The sequence below is a fragment of the Hippoglossus hippoglossus genome, chromosome 17 (genome assembly GCF_009819705.1).
Source record: "Hippoglossus hippoglossus isolate fHipHip1 chromosome 17, fHipHip1.pri, whole genome shotgun sequence".
In the NCBI taxonomy this organism is placed as follows: domain Eukaryota; kingdom Metazoa; phylum Chordata; class Actinopteri; order Pleuronectiformes; family Pleuronectidae; genus Hippoglossus; species Hippoglossus hippoglossus.
The window spans coordinates 8,755,916-8,778,105 of record NC_047167.1 but is presented as its reverse complement, the minus strand read 5'-3'; the positions used below and the strand labels follow the sequence as shown (position 1 = coordinate 8,778,105).

Sequence of the window (22,190 nt, the reverse complement as noted above, 5' to 3'; positions counted from 1 at the left end):
GACTTAGTTTAAGGGTTAGGGTTAGAAATAGGTGTAGATTGAATGGGTAGGGGCTACAGGGAATACACTATGCCAATCAGTGTCCTCGCTAAGACGGAAGTACAAAAATGTGTGTGTGTGTGTGTGTGTGTGTGTGTGTGTGTGTGTGTGTGTGTGTGTGTGTGTGTGTCAGGCTACATATACGCTCTGGTGATGGAGAAAGAGAGAGAGAGAGAGAGAGAGAGAGAGAGAGAGGTGGGGTATAAAGGAGTGCTGCAAATACATAAAATCAAGGCAGCTGCGTCGCATTGAAGCAGCAAAGCAGTGAAGGTAAAGTAGCAGGACAACTAAAGTCAGGATGCAGAGAAATGTGGTGATTATACATCTTCTCACATGTCTTCATTTCTTCATTTCTTGTGAATAAGAGGAAAAAGGCCTCATGGAACCCGCAAGCTGAAGGTGTGTGATTTTATTTTTCCTCAAATGAAATTATCTCTGTTATGTTGAATGGATATAAAAAATCCTTGTTTATATCCAATCCTTGTTAGTCTTTAAGTTAATTTTTGTGTGAGAACAAAAGACAATACCAAACCTATTTGAGAAAATTGCCGAATGTTGGAATAATTAAAAGGCTAAAGCTCAGAGAATATGGCAAGTTGTGTCAAACATCTCAGCTCTTGCTGCTATGGTGATACCACAATTTCCATTAATTCATGAAACTGGTTTTCAGCCGCCTGTTGCTTCCACTTGTGAGCATATAGTTTCCCTGATGTGGATGAGAGCTCAGTTGCAGCTGCAGTTTATGTGAACTAGTCAATTATAAATAGATTCACTTCAACAAATCATCTCTCTGAGAGTTGTTTTTGTTTTAGAATCCAAATGTAATCACATTATGTAAGACTACTTTCTTAGCTGAAAGTGGGTGTTCCAGAAAGTTAGTGTCGCAGTTTCATACGGCTGAGGGACTCTCAAGACACAGATTTTTAGAAAGGAATGGTCAAAATTGAGGTAACCTCATATCTTATAATCCTATTGGCTAGAACCTTCCTGTGGTAAATTGCCAAACAGGGACATTTCAACAGGTAGGTAAAGCGGGATATTGCCTCAGGCCGCAGCTACGAGGCCCCCCCCCCCCTCCAGGACATTTTCCGGAGTTTGCCTCTTTATGAGAGCACAGCTGAAGATTGTTCGAGTCAGATGCGTTCACAACAAAGAAAAGATGAGTGGCGTCATGCAGGAGGTATAACATAGCGTAGAAATTCTGTTGCGGACAACATGTGTTATTGTTTACAACACATCAACACCGGCGTCGGCCCTCATCACCAAAAGATTCAGAATCTAGCTGTAATTCCAAGTTGACATCTTCATCCTTGTTTTCTACGTGTATGACACCTTCTTCATCCTAAAATATTGATGTTCTTTTCACTTTTGTGTACGACATCAACACACCCGTCCTGCTGTGTTCTCACATGGGCTCACTAAGACATTTTCCAGTCATTGTAGAAGGGGGCTGGCAGGAACGTTTTCACTGACAGCTTAAGACACCATCAAGGTTATTTTTTCAATCTTAGCCAAGAAATTACACAACTGTCGTCACGGGTTGAGAAGTATAAATAAATAGGTTGAACTGTGTAAAACCAGTGGGGTGCTTACATTTCCACCTTTTTATTCCTTTCAATAGGTTTAGAGCTGCAAAGAACCATCAAACATCACCATGCTGGAGCTGAACTGTTCCCTCAAAGCTATTTTCACATCTGGTGCCCAAGTCTTCAGTGGCGTGGGCTGCCCCGAGGCCGCTGTGGCGTGTGGGATGAATATCTCGTGGGTGCTGGCCAACGCCACTCAGCAGGATCTAGATGAGCTGTGTTTGAGTGAGGAGGAGTACCTGGCCAGGTACCTGGGGCCTCTCCGGTCCCCCGTCTTCTCTCCCGTCTGCGTCACCTACCTCGCCATCTTCATGGTGGGCGTCCTGGGCAACTGTTTGACCTGCGCTGTCATCTTACGCTACAGGGTGATGCAGACGCCCACCAACTACTACCTGCTGAGTCTGGCGGTGTCTGACCTGCTGGTGCTGCTGCTGGGCATGCCTTTAGAGCTCTACGACATGTGGCAGAACTACCCTTTCCTGCTCGGCGAGGGGGGCTGCTACTTCAAAACCTTCCTGTTTGAGACCGTCTGTTTCGCCTCAATCCTCAATGTCACCGCCCTCTGTGGGGAGCGCTACGTGGCTGTGGTCCACCCCCTGAAAGTCAAACACATGACCACGCACGCCCACGTCAGGAGGGTCATCTTCATGCTGTGGGTTCTGTCCATGGTGTGTGCTGTGCCAAACACCAGCCTGCACGGCATCATGGTGCTGCCTCCAAGGTTTGGACGACCGTTTCCTCGATCTACAATCTGCCGTATGTGTAAATCTTTATATTCAATTTTTCCCTTTGTTTAAGAGCCATTGTAGCACTGCTGTGAGACCAAATGCAAATATTCTCACAAAGATAATGTTAACGTGCTGAAATGGAGGAATATTAAAGGTTTAGTTCACATGTTCACATGCTAACATCTTCCAATTAGCACTAAACACAAAGTACAGCTGAGGCCGATAGGTATGTCATTGGTTTGCAGGCCATTTTAATGAATGAGTGTTTAAAGGGACCTGGGGGCCCCAGGCAAAAGAGGCCGAGGGGCCCTCCATCAAAACCAAACGAAAATTGTTGTTGCTGTAGACCATAGACCGAATATTAAGATGGATGAAAAATCTCCACTTCCTTCCACTACCCAGAGATGAAGATAAAATATCCTGGATATATACAAGCACTGCCATCTTACACATTTGGGTCAAGTGTCAACACTAGCGAGGCCGATACTGTACATGCACTCGACCAATCATGAGTCAGTCTCAGCTGTCAATCATGATGTTTCATCTAATTTTTATAGCATAAACTAACTAATTCAAACCAAACTTATGAGAAAAATAACACTTTGACATACAGCAGCGTGATAAGAATTAGCTAAAATGACGTGAAAGAAATCGATATGACGTGTACGTTTTAGTTTGGTCCATGTCCCATTCACAGAATCTTTTACCTATACTGCAGCCAGTCACCAGGGGGCAATGAAGATGCTTTGGCTTTACTTTGGGGGATCAGAGGTGTCATCCATCTTTAAATACAATCTTGCTGTAGACTCATTTATTTTTTCAAAATCATGTCAAGGAATCTGTTAAGGGTCATATATATATATGTATGTATTTGTGTTATGTACTCACAGACTAACCATTTCTAGAGCAAAACTGCCTAGCTGGCTACAAAGTGCTCAAAGGTTTTGCTCTGACATATGAAGCGATGATGCCCTTGGTACATCTGGGATCATGACCTGACTCAGATCTGTGCTTCTCCACACTGTTGTATCTCCATCCTCAGATGTGGTCAAGCCCACCTGGATGTACAACCTGATCATCCTGATTTCCACGCTGGTCTTCTTCCTGCTCCCCATGTTGATAATCAGCGTTCTCTACCTGCTCATTGGCTTGCAGCTCCGCAACGAGAAGATCATGACCATGGCGGACACCAGGTGTAGCTTTGGAGAGGAAAGTGTCTCCGGGTCAAGTAAAAAGAAGCTGAGCAAACGCAACATGCAAGTCACCAAGATGCTGTGTAGGTGTTTTTTCAGTTATGTTTTGAGTATGTGTGCATCTGAGTGTTAACAGCCCTCGAGCCCATAAGCATTTGTTATTTTTGTCTTTTTCCTTTTGACTATTGTGTTTCAGCTTTGTCTTGCCGTCTGTCACATGCTGGTGATTGGATTGACGATCGTGTGTCTGCTTCTGTTAGCGTGTTCTCTGTGACTCTATGTGATTGCATCCTCCTGATCCAGGTGTGTTGGTGGTCGTGTTCGGGCTCTGCTGGGCGCCCTTCCACGTGGACCGCTTGATGTGGAGTTACATCGACACCTCTTCCCAGCAGCACCTCAAGCTCTTCGAGCACGTCCACATCATCTCCGGAGTTTGTTTCTACCTGAGCTCTGCCATCAACCCCATCCTCTACAACCTCATGTCCACCAGGTTCAGAGAAATGTTCAGTCACGCGACTTGTTATTCTAACAGCTGGCCGATATACTCCATGTCACAGAGGACCCGGCACAGCACCTTCAGCGAGAAAATGCCACTATGAATTGGACCTAGGGTCGTCTGGGCCAAAGGAGGTCAGTGGATATTATACACAGATGGGCAACAACTTAAACAACAAAATGAATAATTGAACAAGTACAGGACACAAGTGGTGATGGTTGGTTGGGTGGAGCAGTGGTGTGATTAGAGGGTGTGTAACTCCTGCTTTGTCCAAATCCATTAGGAGAATAAAAGACCATTTCTCAACCTATTCGTGGAAAAACATCTCCTGTTCTGTGTACGTTGATTTAACACTGACATCTTCTGCTCTTTAAAACTTCTGACTTCCCTGAAAGCTTTTTCAGTGTGATACATGGATTGTTGTCTTTTACCTACTTTTGCAATGCTGGCTTCCCCCAATCTGACTCTGACTCCATTGTTGGCAATGGCCTTTATTTTTTTCATGGCTGCGTAATGCATTTTCAGTCACACGCGTCATGTAATGTCAGGTGACTGCCTGCAGCCGACCAGAAACCAGCCACCAGAGCAGATAGATGAAAAAAGATGTATATATTGTATTCAAAATAAAGAAAATGATGTTTTCTTCAACTGCATATCATCCTAACCCTCTCCCCTCTTCCATTCTCCTATTCGGCACCCCTTCTTTTTCCCTCTCCTTGCTCCTCTACATAGGGTCCTGAGGGGGCCCATCCCGCCAGGTTGCTGCAACAGATCCCCAGTCCAAAGCTTCCCCACAAAGAAACTAAGACCCAAGAATCCTTTAAATTCTCATGTGTCGCATCTCGTTGATGGTGTGGTCCTTGCTAGTGAATGGGACTCATGGGATATTTAGGAGCTACCACCCTCGTCATCAACACAGCAGATCAGGGAATATCTTTTGGGAGAAAGTTGTTCATCGTCCCAACACAGATTCAATAGTAGCTCCAAACCGATTTAGAATAGAGGAACAATAAAATAAAAGATAAAATGAGGATTCAGTCAATTCTCAGACGAACAATGAAATGAGCATAAAAATACACACAGCAGCATTTTTATGCAATGGAAACACAACCATATAGCAGCCTCAACGTTAATTCATTTCTATGTAATGTATTTATGGTATTTACTGTATAATGCGAGGCAACATTTCCATGCTTGCCTATTGAATGAAGAGTGAAGGTACAATGAGTGTGTGTGGATGAAACAGAAATGAAAGTTAATAAAGGGAAACAGGAATAATGATGGGATGGTTTGAATATGACACAATGCTAATTAGTCAGGTGCCTTAAAACTACTTACATTATGTTCATAAAATGATATGAATATATAAAATACATAAGGCATTATGATTATATAGACCATCGCAGCATTTACACAAATTTATTCATATACAATGTACAATATTATTTAAATTGTGTAAAGCTCAATTAACAAAATGTATTAATATTCAAGTTCCCTCATTTTAAATTGCGGTATCGATATTTTACAAATGAAATAACTGCTTTAAAATGACCTGTACAGTATATAGGACATGTGAATATTCATCATGTTTTTGATTATTGTTAAAGGTCTCTACTATGTAATGAAAGTGTGTATGTTTCCCTTTGATATCATATGTATGACCTGCTTTTGAAAATCCGTGCTAGTGGTTAGAGGGTTACTGTTCCTATTTCTGGTTTGACTCTGTTTGAGAAATTAGGAATGAGTCTTTGCACATGGTTTTATATTCAATCGCCTGCAGAGCGACCAGCAGACGGACAAAAATGTCTTCTGTTTAAACAACACCGGTTATTTATGAGTAATGAGGCGTGCCACAGAAACACAGGGCTGTTGCAGCTCAGCTTTAGGTGGCACACAGTGCAGGATAAAAATAAACCTGTACTCATGGAGATGATGAGGACGAGGGGTCGAGGCTAAAGGGAAGGATGATGTCACCGGGTCGATTATATGTCAGAAAATTAACAAGGGGGGGAGAAGAAATTAGATTATATAAATATTAAATCACTCTGTAATGGTGCAGTGTTATCAGTGTGCCACACCACCACTAATGAGTGTCAGTAAACCCACTAGCTCCACAGCAGAATACGCTGTTTGCACGCTGCCTCTGCAAATAGACCCACTTCAGATCACAGCATCATCCCAGTGATGGCATTTCAAGAGACTGGTTGTTATCCCCGCCCGCGGCTTTCTCACATAACAACACGAGAAACGCATTTAACTTTAACCAATTGTGTGAGCAGAATGTGGGAGCCGTGAAATTAAAACACAAATCAACCCAAATGAGGAATACGACGTGTTTTCATTCTGACTTTCACACAGGGAAATGAGCAGAGAGAGCCGGAGTGTTGGAACCCATCAAATCAAAAAATTAGAGACCATAGTGAGATGCTCGGTAAGAGCTGTAGGAGGGGGGGGGGGGGGGTCTGAGTCTGAGCCTCACATCATCTTGTTTTCATCATTTGTTTAATTTACTTTGACTCAAAACATAATGAAAGGAAGAGAGAAACTTAACTGATACTGTCGTTGCAAAACTTACAGATCACCCACAGAGAATATCTAATGTAATGAGAACTTACCCGCTCAAGACTTGCAACATTTAAAAAAACACTCTGATTATTTTCTGTATGTTTTGATAAGAATTTATAGATATTGTTCCATCAGATTAGATTTGCACAATTCCAATGGTGGTGAGTTATCTTTGTGGTAAGTACTCGTGACTTCAAGCACCGTAAGACACTTAATGGCACTCACCATTTTGGTTTAATCAGACATTGTCTTTGTATAAGCATGGAAACCAGTTATTAACGTCGCCATGACTACAAAGCAGCAGCTACATTTGGCCAAGAGGGTTGTTCCACTCCATTTATTTTCCTTATTACTCTGAGAGAACATCAAGGTGTGCTGTCGTAAATCCTTAACTCACCAATCATATCACAAAACAAAATTTGCCTCAAAGTGCTTTAATATCTGTATAAGGTGCGACATCCTCAGCCCTTAACCCATGACAATGACATATATTAATATTTAATATATATAAATAATCATAAAATGTAGTGTTTTTGTGCAGAATCAGGTGTTAATACGTTTCATGCCAATTCATTCAGGACTACATTGCAGTCAGTCCTCTTGTACACAGTCAGGAGCAGAGGGATTAATGGGAAGTGGACAGGCTCAGTGTAGACAAGTTCTGTCCACTCTGTTAGGGCAGCAACCAGTGAACTGTTAATGGAGTTAATGGGGAGCAGAATAATTAGATATACTATATTTCTATTCAGTGCTTTTTAAATCGACAGCAGGATTTTGAAGTCAATTCGTTAAAAGACAGGAAGCCAGAGTAAAGATCTGGAGTAAAGAACAACAGATATCTGAAATCTAGTAACAGATACGCATCTTCAGAACTTTCGCTGACTTTTGTCCATGTCCTCTTCATTTTTGTTCCCTCTTAAAAAGTAAAAGAGTTGTATCATACAAATCCAGCTGCCAAAAGAACTCAGGAGAGCGTCAGTGCTGATAGGCTTGGAATGGCAGGAGTTGGAATATTCTCACATCTTACACAGATTACAAATATGCTGCTGTTCACGTCTCTGCATTGAATGTGTACGTCCTTGTACTGTCCAATTCCTCCCGCGGAGGAGCAGATGTGATTCGCTGCGTAAATGATGACACGAGGTGTCTGATAATGGGACGAGTGTGTGGACGGGGTCTGACACTGATGGAGCACGAATGACTCTCCAACAAGAGCAGTTTCGAAAAGGCCCTGGTAATACATGAGACCACATCCTTGACCCGATGAACAGGGAGCAGAGTGAGGCTGCGGCTCCATCAGCTGCTCTGTGCAATTCAGTGTTAGCAGTATATTCAGTTATAAAACCTGACATCCAGCAGTGAAGTGATGCATAAAACTGGTTTCATGCAAACCATCAAACAATTTGACATAACTATAAACAGAGGAAACTATCTTTCCATCTGTCCTTCAGATTCTCTTCTGATCCATTTGAAACCCTAACTGCATGTGCACTGCTGACTCAAGGAAGTCGACTGTGACTTAAGAACATAAAGCGACTGTCAGTTCGGGCTGTGGAAGTCGTCATACATCAGCTTGCAAAGGTGGAGGCATCACTGGGGCCATGTCAAAGCCTGGATTCTCCTGAAAAACAAGCCCATCTGAAGCATGGAAGTGTTTTGTACACACACCCAAGCTCTGTAAATTGGAGACAGCTTTACACAGCAACACAACAGCTGTCACTTGAAGCTAGAACAAAGCTAACATTGATTCGTATGAGACGCAGCCGGAGCTGGACGGCAGTGTTTAGTTCACTGTTCTTTTCTGGCTCAAATTAACGTTGTAGACTTTTGTGAAATTTTTGAAACTCATAATAGTCTTTTGTTACAGTCTGTTAAAGAATTTGTGTTGCTGATACAAAAATACACTTTCATGAAAATTCACAATGGTCTTTCTCCAGTATACAAAATGCAGTATAACAACCCAGCCTTGCAGTTAATCCTCTTTTAATGAAGATTATAATGTTCAATTTTGAATTAATCTGTTTAAATGCTAATACAAGACTAAAGATTTGGAAATGATTCATAAAACATCATAGATCATTTAAGACCCTTTGATTGCAAATATCTACTGTCACTGACGTTGGCTTTGTGACTCCACAAAAGCAGAGGATTGGTTCATTCAAAATCTTAAATCTTTGGGCTCATTTTCCCTTAATTTGACAAACTTATTCGAACATGTGAATATCTGACATTTCTACATATCTCACGTCTCCAGCGTTTTACCCTCACATTCTTAAATAATGAGCTGCTTCCTAAACAGATGTTCCATTTCTTGCTAGATTCATCTTTTGACATCATCCCTATCGAAGAAAAAATGTTGTGTACTGTGTATTATCTATTTTGAAGCTGTTCACGCAGGCTTTGTAGTAAAAGCATAGACTGTTGTGATGGAAATTCATCTTGAGATTTGAAATAATGAAATTCTCAGACTGGAGTTGCCTTTGAGTCTTTATAATAGTAAGCTCTGCAGAGGTTACACAACAAGCACGGGTGCTCAAAATGGAACTGGCCGCAAGTTCACAAAAGCCAGAACTTATACAAAGAGGCGTTTCATGAAACATAATATGAAAAAAGACATGAAAGACATGAGATCATCATCTGTGTCTGTCCGTCCGCTGTAGCAGTTGGAAGAAAAACATCACCAAATAAGGGCATGCACCCTGTTTATCAAGGTTATAGCAGTGAGACACCACCAAATAAGGGTTCCATCCTGTCAGGTAGACAGTATCACAGCAGTTAGACACCTGGTCAGGGGGATTTCCAATACCTTAGACACTGGTCAGTTGAATTTTCCACTACACTGTATATAAAGATGGACGACATGTCTTCCCTTCTTCCCACTATCCAGAAATGCAAAACATCCTGGATACGATCATGTCAATTTGTACCAATGACGACATTTGGAGTCAGAGTCTACGCTGTAGCGATCGCAGTTTGGAGCTGCGGTGTCAGGACAGTCTGAGCCACTAGGGGCGATCAAGACTATTTGGCTTTACTTTTGGGGGCAGGCATGTCTTCCGTCTTAACATCATGTATACTTTAAAAAAATATATATATATATATATACACATAATACTTATAATACATCCAGACTTTATATACTGTCTATAAGGGTAAAAGGAACACATCTGCAATGATGGAGCTTTAGACCTTTAACTCACTAATTTAAATAAACACTACTAGAATATATTTCGACCTCTTGTACAGCTACTATTAGGAAAATGGATGTATTCATATTGTATAGTGAGTCAGAATAAGCATTATTCAAGTCCACCCTAGCTTCTGTGGGTGTGTTTGTGGGTGTGTGTGTGTGTGTGTGTGTGTGTGTGTGTTATCCCGCAGTGCAAACACATACAGGTTAGGTTAATTAGAAAACTCAACAAAGGGTGAAGCACAGTGCCCTCTCACCCACTGCATTCACCTCACAATGAACACAATGAGCTTGTATAAAGACTGAATAGGTGGAAAATAACCAAGTCCAAAATATTAACACTTGACCACAGAATCTAGGGCAAATGTCCGCCAGTATATGAAGAAATCATTTTCCTAATATGAAGGTGTTTTCCATTTTCCTCCTCCTGAAAAGCCACTGCTGGGATTAAGCTCACATGCAGAAACACATATTTACAACAGTAGCGTGGGTGTCAGTGTTAGCAAAAAGTACTTTGGAGACTATAAATATTAAATATTAAAGATAAAAGGGACCTCTTGATGGATAAACCCTCACCACTGCTTCCATTTTCTCCTCTTTCTCCACTCAGACAGGTGAATCCCAGGACACTAACATTCTGCTGCGATTGCATTCGGTTCACACGTCCCACGCTCTCGTGCTGGAATACCTCAAACATCTGCAAAGTGGAGACAGACAAACCCCCCCCAGAGAACAGGTGAGAGATCTCATCTTTTCATTTTTAGCCTCACTAGCAGCTTGAATGTGATGTCCGTGTTGGTGTGTTGTTTCCTTCACCTGATATAGGAGTAGCTGGTAAATTGTCCTGAAAATGTGCACAGATATTCACAAATTGTAGTCGAGTTTTTAGTCGGCCTCCACTCTGCGGTTAACATGTAACTGGAAAAATTACACAAATGAAGCATGGCGTTAGTTCATGCAGGACATGGAGTCATGTGCTCAGCTGTCAGTCACTCATCAATCACAGCCCGTTCTCTCGACAAAGCAGTCCCTTTAAATACGACCTCCTCCTCACTGATCCCTGCTCAGCTACACTGCCACCCATGCCCTGCTGCCGGCAACTTGGCTCCACCACCCCAGCCTCCACCTTTTAGCACTGAGCCCAAACATGGTTGTGGTCAATGATATTCATCTTGAACAAATGATTCTTGCCTGCTACGCCCACTGGGTTTTTTTTGCCGTGTTCCCTGTTTTATCTTAGCATGATGCTTGGCTAATCCAGGGAACATCCAAAGAATGGAGCCGTAACTGTATTCCCATTTGTGCAATAAATGGGTAAATCGTGACAAAGTGATCCTGACTGATCTCAGCTAATTTCACAGAGGAGTCAACTGCATGTTTTTCTAATATAATCAGTTTTTTGAGGTTTTGCTTGGATTTCTTGTCACGTCAGTGTGGCCAACATGCGTCATCACTGACACATAATGGAAGACGATTTAATGTGGATCTTGGTCAAAGTGTGTTCTCTATTGTGTACTGAGTGCCATTCAAGATCAATGCTATTTTAAAAAGGTCACAGATCTTTCACAGTTGTTTGCAGATACTGCGAAACTTCAAAGTCTGTCTTTACTTAACTGTAAATGCAATTAATTTCAAGTGACTGTGGGTGAATGTCTGCTTTTCATTGAAAAACAATCAAACTAGTCTTTTAAAAAGGCAACATAAAGTGGATTTGTTGCTTTCTTCAGAGACAAGTTAGAATGGGAGAACTGTGAATGAATCACGACACTGTGACTTTGCTGAACAGAAAACGGTTTATGACTTTAATTTGTTTAAAGTTCTTAAACAACAAGAGGAATCCGAAGTTTAAACACTGTGGTCCCAAACAAGGCAACTTCTTTGTAACATAACAGTAAAAATCAAAAGTAGAAGCCGTTGTATAAAAGTAGCGTAACAACAAAGGAAAAACCACAGATAATCATCTAATTTTAAGTTAACAAAATAACACACTACAGTCAAATACCAGAGAACAGTTACAGTAATGATAAAACATTACTTAAACATGTCTACCCAGTAAAAATAGACTGTGCTATAACATACCTAATATTTTGGACTTGAAGCAGCGGACAACAACGAAACAAAAAATCGGCCACTAGACATGCTGTCCAAACTCTCCCTGAGGTGAACGTGTAATAGATGTGGACCAGCTCCTGCGTTTCCTTCCCTTTCTCAATGCAGTTTAGCTTCACAGGTTTTTGGGACAGTACTTTCGCTCAAACTGGGGGACGTCAAACTTCCTGGTGCAGCCTTTGTAGTTCATGTAGCGGATCTTTCCGAAAATAGGTCTCTCTGCCCAGCCCTGGTCGTGGATGCCACAGATAGACCACATACACCCTACAGGAGGAAAATCAAGATGTGAGGAAAACAATGCAGTCTATTAGTGTTTAGTGACTTGCTTTATTTAATGAATGAGCTTACCAACAAAACCATTGGGGTCCTGGCCATCCAGCGAATAGCGATCATTTAGATAAAGGGCGATGGAGAGCGCCTCCTCTGGTGACGATGTCCACTCCAGAATCTTTTTGGCCCAGTACATCCTCAAGAAACCATGCATCTTCCCTTCAGTGATCAGCTGGTACTAAACGAGACATGTAATAGCAAGCAGTTGGAAACAAAGCACCAAAACAGACAAACATATAGGTTTACATCAGACACATTGAGACCTGGTCAGTCTCAGTGTTTTACCTGAGCTCCATTCCAGAGTTTGTCGTGCGTCTTTGCTTTCTCCAGCTGCTCCCGTGTGTAGAGATAAGGCCTCTTGTCTTTGGCGTGGTCCTTCAAGGTCTTCTGAGCCCATTCATATGCACCTGAGAAACACAAGCACGTAATACATCATTTTACAGAAACTGTGAAAATACAAAGAAAGATCTGAATCCTTTCAAACGCTCAGTACAAGCCTGTAATTTGGACAAAGTAATTCAGATTGTGAGCTGATGACTCATCTGGCTGAGGTCACTTATGGGACACTTGTTACAGCAGAGTGAACTGATTCGTTTTCCACTGACCCTCCACGCTGTCGTATTTCTTGTTGTAGTAGCAGTAGTTGTCCGTCAGCTCCCTACGCACCACCAGCTCCTCGATGAAGGAGGCGACGGTCTGACCGGCCTTTTGCCCACTGCTCTGAACCTGCAACGCCACGCGCTGAGCTGAGATGTGGCCTGGAAAGGAAAAGAGGAATTTAAAGACGAGATTAGATGAGAATGCAAACAGAAGAGACTTTCTTCCCCAGTTTAATGTTGAGGAACATTTAAAAAACAAAGACATTCTGTGATCTGTGCGTCACTACCGTTCACTTTGAACTCAGCTGAGGATCTGCAATATCTCAGCTACTCTGACAGAAAGCTCCAGTAAATTAAGACTCAGATATGCTTGATGCATCTTGGATGTAAATGATGAGCATCTAATATTTTCTAACAACCCAGTGATCAGTACAATCAATATCTTGAGTAATGAACTGAACGGCACGATGGTTAATGGAATCTAGAGTTGTTTGAAGGTCATCACCCAGTGTGGATAGTATAATGTTTTATCTGTTTCAAGCAGTTGATTAGGTCACAAATGAAAAGGAGGTAAGAAGAAGTAATATTGTAGTAGGTTGAAAAAAACTGTCACACATGGTTTCTGCAAAGTTTAGCAAAACCAAATCTTACATTTTCCCCATAACATTAATTACATTTATGCCCAGTATTTTTCTTTTCATTGTACTAGTGCAGTGGCCGTTCTGAACCTGCCTGTTTGGAATGGGCTGTTGGTTTAGTCTTCTGTGATGCTGGCTGCAGCTATTTCTCTGAAATTGTAAAAGTCAACTGCAGTAATTAAACCGCAGCAAGTCAAGACTGGCTGCTGGACTCTGTCCGCAGAACCTTGAAGCTGCACACAGAGCTGTTCACCTGTTTATTCAGAGTTCAGTTAAGCTCAACTCAGTCTATTGCCTTTTTTAAATACGTGTATTCTCTTCTCTACCTCATTCTAACCTGCCTGCTGCTGTAACAACTGAATTTCCCCAGTGTGTGGATCAATAAACTGTTATCGTATCTCTTACACAGAGCCCCTAACAGGATTATCAGCTGTCGAGAACACGATGATGTCGGGATCACCAACGTCGTTGATGAGTCCCAGGCGCCGCTGGTTGCCTGTTTATTAATATTGAACGTATCACATGTCCAGATCGCACCAAATTCAACACTGCACTTTCATGGGCCCTTAACAATACACATGCCAAGTGTGAAGACGATAAGATGAAAGATGATATGTGAGCAACAGACAGACGTTTCTGAATTATTATATAGATTACTGACCGAAGCGGATCCAGGGGGAGAGCTGGCTGAGGGCGCTGACATTTGGGTCGTTGCGTTTGTTTTCAAACAGTTTGAGGCGTACATCAATGAAGGACTCCAACATGGCCATCCCCGCCTTGGTGCCAGGCTTGGCCCACTCCGGCACCTCGACCTCTCTGTCAACCGGCAGCGAGGCCAGAGTTTTCTCCCACTCTATTGGCTGTGAGGTGAAGAGAGGAGGACACAGAAACAGTCAGTAGAAGTCACAGCGGCCAGTGGTGAGCTAAAATCTCCACTGTGTTGTGACAGTGAAATGCAAACTTCTAAAGCAGAGAAAGTTCTGAATCTCTCCCTTCAAATTAGGAGAGTACTCTCACACAAGTGATTGGCTTATCCATCACAGCACAGCAGTAAAAGCTGCTACTGAGATAGAAATTTAAAAACTTTTCACAGTCGTAAAAAGAAACGCCTGTTTATGTTCACTCATCAATAAACGATGTGCAGAGGAGAGGAGAGAGCTAAAGATTGAAAGCGGTATTTAATTTCAGCAGTCTGACTCTCTGACAGCTTAATTTCACATTGTATTGATCTTAGTTAACACTTCAAAGGCAAATAATATTTTCAGGATGAGACTAAATATGTTTGCGTGGTCTCAACCGAGCCAAAAGTCCTTGAATGTGGCATAAAAACACTTGGTGTCTTCTCCATCTTTCAATAACACATTCACTTTGATCCACAGCAGCGTGAATGTTCCCTTCGGCGTTACTGCAGCACTTACTTTAGCAGTTCTTGTAGCAGGGACGGGGTGTTTCTCTACCGGAGGAAAATCAGTGAGGAAGTCCGGCAGAAGTTTGGTGATTTTTCCTCTGATCGTTCTGGCGGCGTATTCCTGTTTAGGTGACGCTACCCAGCAGGGAACAATGTTATGGGCATCCACCTATAAAAAGGACAATGATGTGTTAAATTCCGTTATCAGATTATAAAGACAAATTTGGATTATGTGAATTTAAATATTTCATACAGGGACCGTTGTTTGTTTGTTATTTAGCAGGATTAAGCTAAAACTAAAACTATCCAAATAAATGGACGGACCCAAAGATTTTTTTCTACCACTTGCTCTGACGTGGCGAGATAGGGCGTTAGCCTTGGTGCAGGAAAGTGCTCTCAGAGTGCCCCTCTACTGTAAGAATGAGGCAGGGTCAAACTCTAATATAAAATATACTACAAAAACTTAAAGAATGCAGAGCAGCCAATCAGCAAGAGAGGGAGCTTTTACCTGTTTGAGGAGGATGTCCTCAGGAAGCTTCTCTTTGACGTCCTCTAACCACTGCAGAGGTTCTCTGAGAGGGTAGAAGTCTGTCACCACTGCCCCCAGGTTGTGATCAGACACAAAGCCGGGGAGAACGTCCCCTGCTGATCCATGGAGTAAGTGGAACTGGATGTCTAAGGCTTTACATTCCTGGTTGTTAAGAGTAGAACAACAGAGTTAGGACTAGTGGACTAAGTTGAGTTTAACAATGTGGATCACATATCACTGAAGAAAGCAACATTTATGCACGTTCACCCTCTTCCCCTGACTGTATAGTGCGATTTAAATTTGTTGTTGCTCATTTAACTCAAGATGAAACTGTTTTTATAATCTTTTTTTCTTTCGTACTTGTTAAAGCGATGTTCACACATAATAAAAAATTCATAGTGTGTAAAATAAACCTGCATGAGATTTGAGTTTGTACGTGAAGCAAAGATTTGTCATTGACTTTAATTCAAACCAACATTATTCGATCTAACACTTTAAGAGATCAATTGATAATTTCTTCTATTAAACATCTAAATAAAGTGAAACAAAATGGTTGTGATTACCCTAAACCAGGGCAACATCCTAAAGTTGCTTGTTGAGTGTGGTCAACAGTGTAAAACGGGACAGAATTTTGCTTCATAATTTACTTCAAGTCGATTTAAAGTTGTTTCGAATTTTCTATTAATGTAAAAAATATAATTTTGGAAATACAAACGCAAATACCAATCTCCATTTACCAGATCTGAATTCCAGTGGTAGATTCCTTAAAACCATAAATGTTGACTTTCTAGCTAGTAAAAAAGTAGCGTAAAAGTGTTTGGTTGTTTAACTTATTTGAATATAAATTATACACTGTAGTGACTTTCCCATCAATCAAAACATATTGATAAACTGACTAGTGCACTACTAGAATTACTGGATGTAATCTGTGCATCCAGACTAAATCTTTCAGTCACCTCTGCGACTTCTTTCAGTCCTTTGAGCATGAAGCTGTAACGTCTCAGAGTAGACAGTTCTGACTTTGGGACAAACCAGCAGAAGCAGACGTGCAGAGGAAGGTTTTTCTTCACAGCGAGTTTCTGTGCGTGGATCAGAGCCCAGTTATCTGAAACACAAGAGGAAACACACACACAAACACACACACACACTGCCATTAGACACATGAAGAGAAGGGAAATGGCTCAGTGCTGGTTGTGCAGGTGTTTACCTTGTACTCTCTGGTCTCTCGACATCCAGTACAGGACTCCCTCTGAGCCCTGCTTCATCTTCTCAGCGTCAGATAGAATTCGAAGACGCTTCTTGTTGAACTTTATCTCCTTCTCCTCTGACCTCTGCTGCATGATCAGGTCCTGCAGCCAGCCCCCAGTCCTCTGCTGCTTCTCCTCCTGCTTCTCCTGCTGCTTCGTGGGGGCCAGCTTCTTCTGCTTGGCGGAGCGCTCTTTACTGGCGGGAGCAGCCTTGCGTTTCTTATCTGACATGGTGGAAACACTGGAGAACGAACCGGTGAAGAGGGAGAGAAGTGGCCTTGGTGATCTCTGGTAGGTGAGCGTCAGGGGTCGCCTTTGTGCAGAGGGAGAGCTGCGAGGGACCACAGAGAAAGTGGTGACAATCACAACAAAAACACGGAAATTATTAAACTGCAAAACACATTATGAGTAACCATGAGGATTAAATACAGGAAGAAACGTGCACACATCAAAGGCAACAAACCAGGAGCACGACGACGCTGCACAAACTCCTCTCTCGGATGAACTCACCTCCTCCAGATGCAGAACATGCAGCGAATGGATCCTGCAGTTCTTCTATCGCCGTGTAGCAGGGGAAACTAACTTGACTCTCAGTGTTCAGTGTACGACGCGACGAGTGGCTGCGACTCTTAACACGCGTCTGAACGCGTCTGGTACGAGTTACACGCGCCCGCCTGTGTTTGGGTTTTGTAACACGGCGTTGTCGGTGAGCTGGAACTACGTCGCCCACAGTGCTTTGCGTCTGCGGCGCATGCGCGGCGCCGCTTACGTTGGGAGGAGGTTTCTCGCTGTATCGTATAGAGAGGAAGCCATAGCGCGACTCTGCAGCTGCCACGCTCCGTCTCCTCGCTCCCTGCGTGTTTCACGGGCTTTTAAGCATGGACACAGGCGGCTTCGCGGAGGGCCGGGAGAGGAAACCAGCGGTGCCCGATAAAGTCGACATGTCGCTGGGTAAGGTCCTCAGCAGCCGGCCGTCACGGTACCAAAATACAGCCCGAGCTAATGATAGCTGACGGCGCTCAGTGATGGGAGGGCGTCTGCGGCTAGCTGGCTACGTGGGTCTCATTCAGACGCCGTCGTTTACTCTGCTCGTGTGATTATTTTTAACAGATGACATCATTCGCCTGAACAAGAAGGAGCAGCAGCAGCTGAGGAGGCGACAGGCCACACGGAGCCGGAGACCGGTGAAGAAGAAAGGCCGCTTAACACAGGTGTCACCGCGGGCTGCTGCAGCTGTGGGACCCGCTCAGAGAGGTGTGTCTGTCTGTGTGTCTGTGTCAGTCATTTACTCCTCTTCTAACCTGCCCTGTACGTGTACTAATGCAGCTATTATTATCTCTACCAGGAGGTGGCGCACCCCGAGGAGGAGCGCCTAAATTAAGAAACCGGAGGGTCCCTCCCCTGCAGGGGCTACGGCGGGGTCAGGGGGTCATCACAGGCCTGGCCGCCAGGAGGCCCACTGCCCTGCTCAAACGAGTGGGCACCCTGAACAGAGCAGCGATCAACCAGGTAATGGAGGACACCTCCATGCCAGTGATGGTCCACTGACAGCAGCTGCAGACACTGGTCTGAAATATCTCCCAGCAGCATCACTGGTATTTGTCACAGATCTCATTGACTGACCTTGTTGGGTTTGTTCAGAAGTTGTACAAGTGTACGTAGTCAGCTGAACTGTCTCATGAAGGGGTTTCGTCTCTCAACCAAAAGTCTTATGGGAGGTTTCAGGTGTTTAACCTCTGTGGGTCTGGGGTCGCACGCACACGCACATGCACACACACACGCACACTTACAACTTCTGAAGAGACCATGACCTGGATGGCTGAGAATCTTCCGATGTATTGTTTAGTTTGAATAAAGAAGAGCGATGGCTCAGGTCATAGGAATCACCTCAGTTGATGTAAGGCGTCTGTACATGTTGAGAAGCTGCAGTAGAGCTCTCAGCCTCTTAGGTAGGTTTTTGAATTGAGATCACTGTTCTCTTATCATCAGCAGGGTTTTCTGCTACATTGATTTATTTGTTTGTTCATATTTGTTCCTCAACGCAAACCTCTCACACGTGCTCTATTTCACTGCTGGATTCATAAAGATTAATCAATGAAAATCCAGTCTACAGTGAGACTGAATCAATGTGAGACTGATATTGAAGCTTAAACAACTTCTGCAACTTCAATGTACCTGCACTTGCTGACAAAGAACAATTAAAAGAAGACAGAGCAGTTACCTTGGTAACAAAACCCCTCTTGGCTTGCAGAGACTAAAAGCGAGACTAAACAAACTGTACTTTTCCTGCTGTGAAGACCTGGCTCTGCCCGACCCTCTTCACGCCCAGAGGCAGCGGTCACATCCTGTTACCTGGCAACAAGACATTATCTCTTGCTCCAGACAATCTTGGAAATGTTGCAGTTTTTTTCCCCCCAATCACTTACAAATTGTCATCTTATGACAAAAGCCTTGTCAGCTGTGATTATAACTTTGAACCAACACAACATCTTTTGTTGTTTTTCTTTCTTTTTCTATCAGAGTGAGAGTTAAAATGGGTTTTACATAATAAACACTGAGTTATGTCATCACTCTGGGATTCATTCGATCTTTCTCATTCTTATCAAAGTTACATTCTTATTTCTGTCTCTTCTTACTTAAATGATCAAACTGCCTCACATCATATCAGACATTAACTCAGATAATCAGCGTAGTGTATTTTAGTGTTGTCATTTAGCTTTCTGTGCCTTTAAACTAGGCTTAATAAAGATGAACGAATTCTCGTGTGGATGTTGGTAAAACAACCGAAGGAAAATGGAAGTTTCCCGTTCCTGATGTGTATTTTGCGCTGAAACAAAAGTATCTTCCCTGCAGGGTAAATTGTGGATGCTTTGCCTTGGTTATAACTACAATGCATTGAAGAGCACCCACTGCACGTTCCTCTTTCAGAAAACAAGACAGAAAACCCGGCCCTTCATTCAACGCACTGAAACTCCGTACAGGAAGCCGGAGGTTCAGAGGCGACTGTACAGGCAGCCGGATCCACAGAGAGGCCCGAGCACATCGGTCAGGAGACCATTTCAGCTGCGACGACGGTGAGAACCTCTTTACAACAACTCATACAGTCAAATGGTGCAATTATGTACTATTGTATGGTTCTTTATTAATGCATGGAGACTTGGGGGTGTGCTGTAAGAATCCACTCTGGCTTTTTATGGCCCAAAACATATTTTTAATCGGTGGAATGTGGTAAGCAGTTGGATTTTAAACTTCTTTTAGATGAGTGAAGGCTTATGTGTTCAACTGTACAGTTCATAGTACACTTGTTACCTGCAGAGATTGCTCGGCTGTATTTCAACTCTGTTTTTTGCTCCTCTCCTTCAGACCACTGCCACCTGTCCAGCAGACTCGGAGGGAAGCACGCCAGGCCACATTTCTTCTTCGCAGGGGACTCAAGGCACGTGATATTTATTTGTGGATTTACAGGTCATTGGTAAATATATTTTTAGAACATGTTCTGTTTGTATATGTAGTTATAAATGTTTATCTGTGTACTTACAGACCTAATCCAACTGTCAATGCACCACTGTTTATTCTTCATGTCGCTCGGCAGGTACAAGCTCAGGTGCAGAAGCCAAGTCCTCGCTCTCCAGTCAGAACTCGCCAGTGAGTATTTGTAGGCTCCAGCCTGTTTTTGTAGTAGCAGCTACTCTGTTGTGTGTGCAGGGGGAGAGGAAGTCCCACTACGGATGTGAATCATTGGAGAGGTGGGGTTGGGGGGACCATTGTTTGCCATCTTAGGGTCAGTGTCTGTTGTGCTTGTGATATTGATACAGCCTCTATTTGTCCACCAGGTGGCGCACATCGACAGCCAACAACGGGATCTTGACTGTTTCAATTGACAACCCCACAGCCAGGACGCAGCCTGAGTTAGTACCACTCAACACAAACCCACTGGTTTTTCACATAGTTTAAGACATCATTTCCATTAATCCAGTTTTCTATTCATTATATTTACACATGTGGGATTTTACATGTCAGAATCAGTGGCAGTGCCAGGAACTTAACTTACCTGTGAGGTCAAATAAAGAAGTTTATGTGAGCATCCACTGATGTGTCTTCTGTTTGTCGTCACTTTTCTCCAGCACCTAGTGTTGATCAAGTTTGGATGTGTTTGCTTTTGTGTCCTCTCTGAGGAATTGTACATGTTGACAATGATCTTAGACACCTCCAGATTCAACCAACAGTTTCTGCCACTTCTTCACAGGCCTCCCACTGCTTGGACCCTACACCCCCTGGCTGTCAGTCCTGTTCCAGTCAAGATAGAAGCAGTAGAGAAGAAAATACCAAAAGGTGTTCCTCTAGAGTTTGACATCAACAGTGTTGGCAAACCGGTGAGAGCATCCTACGTTGTTGATTCTATATTGTTGAATACACAGTCATAGGCAGATTTCAACAAGTAAATTTAAGACTTTAAGGCCACAGTGATTGAAATGTAACGCCTATGACAAGTACGACAGATATGAAAGAATATTAAAGTCCCAGAATTACTTACAGTTCGCCACAAATCTCAAAGGCAGGCAGTAGGTATTAATAGGTTTACTATAATTAGATCAGTTCTGACATGGGGTGTTTGTAGACTATCAGTTATCGGCTCAGCGTTGGTCTTGTTTGTAGTTTCATTAAAGTGTGTTAAACATTTGTTCACCCAATTCCTTTCACAGCAAACGTCGATGACTTTGAACGAGCGATTCCGCATCATGAAAGATCAGCGCACCACGATGGCACAAAGCGGTAAAGGCAGCCGATTTGTCACAGTGGGTTAGCCAGCAAAAACAGTGACTAAGTAAAACTCGGAAGCTCCTTTGTCCTGTTCAGACCCACACAGCGAACCCCACCGACATGTTTCTTGACTTTGCAAGTGGTGAGTGGGCAACCGATCGTGGGACAAATGAGCACAACGTGCACAACTGCTCAAATGTCAATGGAAGGTTTCCCGTTCATAATTCTTATCGTTGTATGCAGCCGTTTGTATTGTGGAGGTCCTACTCTCGGAAGGAGAGGGATTTTTTCCCCCTTTGGACTCTGGACTGTCATGATTGTGAAGAGTATTTTTTTCAGAGGACTGTTATGTATTTGCGTGGGTGGCACGTATGTTCCCCGATTCCTTCCGATTTTCTTTTTTGAGAATAGTTTTGTAATGTTTCTTCAAATAAATGAGTCTCTTTAAAAGTGTGATATTTGTATTAGCTTCACATCAGTCTTCAGCACACTGATGACGAACATGTTTCAGGTCTCCATCTTCTCTTGTCATCAAACAGTGGCAGCTGCCTGTGAAGTGTTAACTCACCACCGACATGTGGATTTACAGACATCTGGTGTTTGCACGTGCATATGAAGTATTTCACCTATACACAGAACTCTCTGCATTTGGCACCGTCTTCTCGTATGAGTTTTGAGATTAAGTAGAAAGAGGATGCATTTAAATACAATACGTTATCAAGAGGAAGTGGAGCTTCAAGAAGTTGGTGCATATTCAACAGAACATTATTTT

General features: G+C 42.9%; 3 protein-coding genes across 4 annotated transcripts; 2 read left to right on the top strand and 1 right to left on the bottom strand.

Moving 5' to 3' along the window:
* Positions 1 to 308: 308 nt before the first annotated feature.
* LOC117778338 (neuromedin-U receptor 1-like) lies at positions 309 to 4,145 on the top strand. The gene is made up of 4 exons (XM_034613838.1): positions 309 to 438; positions 1,661 to 2,381; positions 3,396 to 3,629; positions 3,850 to 4,145. The coding sequence occupies exons 2-4, from the start codon at positions 1,694 to 1,696 to the stop codon at positions 4,143 to 4,145; spliced, it is 1,218 nt and encodes a 405-aa protein (XP_034469729.1). The 5' UTR covers positions 309 to 438; positions 1,661 to 1,693.
* Positions 4,146 to 11,571: 7,426 nt separating this feature from the next.
* cpdp (CPD photolyase) lies at positions 11,572 to 17,440 on the bottom strand. 2 transcript variants are annotated; one of them, XM_034613322.1, is made up of 11 exons: positions 17,168 to 17,440; positions 16,618 to 16,988; positions 16,367 to 16,515; positions 15,390 to 15,572; positions 14,892 to 15,050; positions 14,135 to 14,333; positions 12,842 to 12,994; positions 12,522 to 12,643; positions 12,255 to 12,414; positions 11,873 to 12,170; positions 11,572 to 11,831 (listed from the first exon to the last, which is right to left on the bottom strand). In XM_034613322.1, exons 1-10 carry the CDS (start codon positions 17,185 to 17,187, stop codon positions 12,022 to 12,024), a joined length of 1,665 nt encoding a protein of 554 aa, XP_034469213.1. In that variant the 5' UTR covers positions 17,188 to 17,440; the 3' UTR covers positions 11,572 to 11,831; positions 11,873 to 12,021. The 2 variants fall into 2 exon arrangements, with proteins under 2 accessions (XP_034469213.1, XP_034469214.1); XM_034613323.1 differs by lacking the exon at positions 11,572 to 11,831 and having other exon boundaries at positions 11,950 to 12,170; positions 17,121 to 17,440.
* Positions 17,440 to 21,882, top strand: LOC117778075 (UAP56-interacting factor-like). The gene is made up of 9 exons (XM_034613325.1): positions 17,440 to 17,608; positions 17,768 to 17,911; positions 18,003 to 18,166; positions 19,586 to 19,731; positions 20,021 to 20,093; positions 20,250 to 20,302; positions 20,491 to 20,565; positions 20,904 to 21,030; positions 21,361 to 21,882. The coding sequence occupies exons 1-9, from the start codon at positions 17,536 to 17,538 to the stop codon at positions 21,460 to 21,462; spliced, it is 957 nt and encodes a 318-aa protein (XP_034469216.1). The 5' UTR covers positions 17,440 to 17,535; the 3' UTR covers positions 21,463 to 21,882.
* Positions 21,883 to 22,190: the final 308 nt, after the last annotated feature.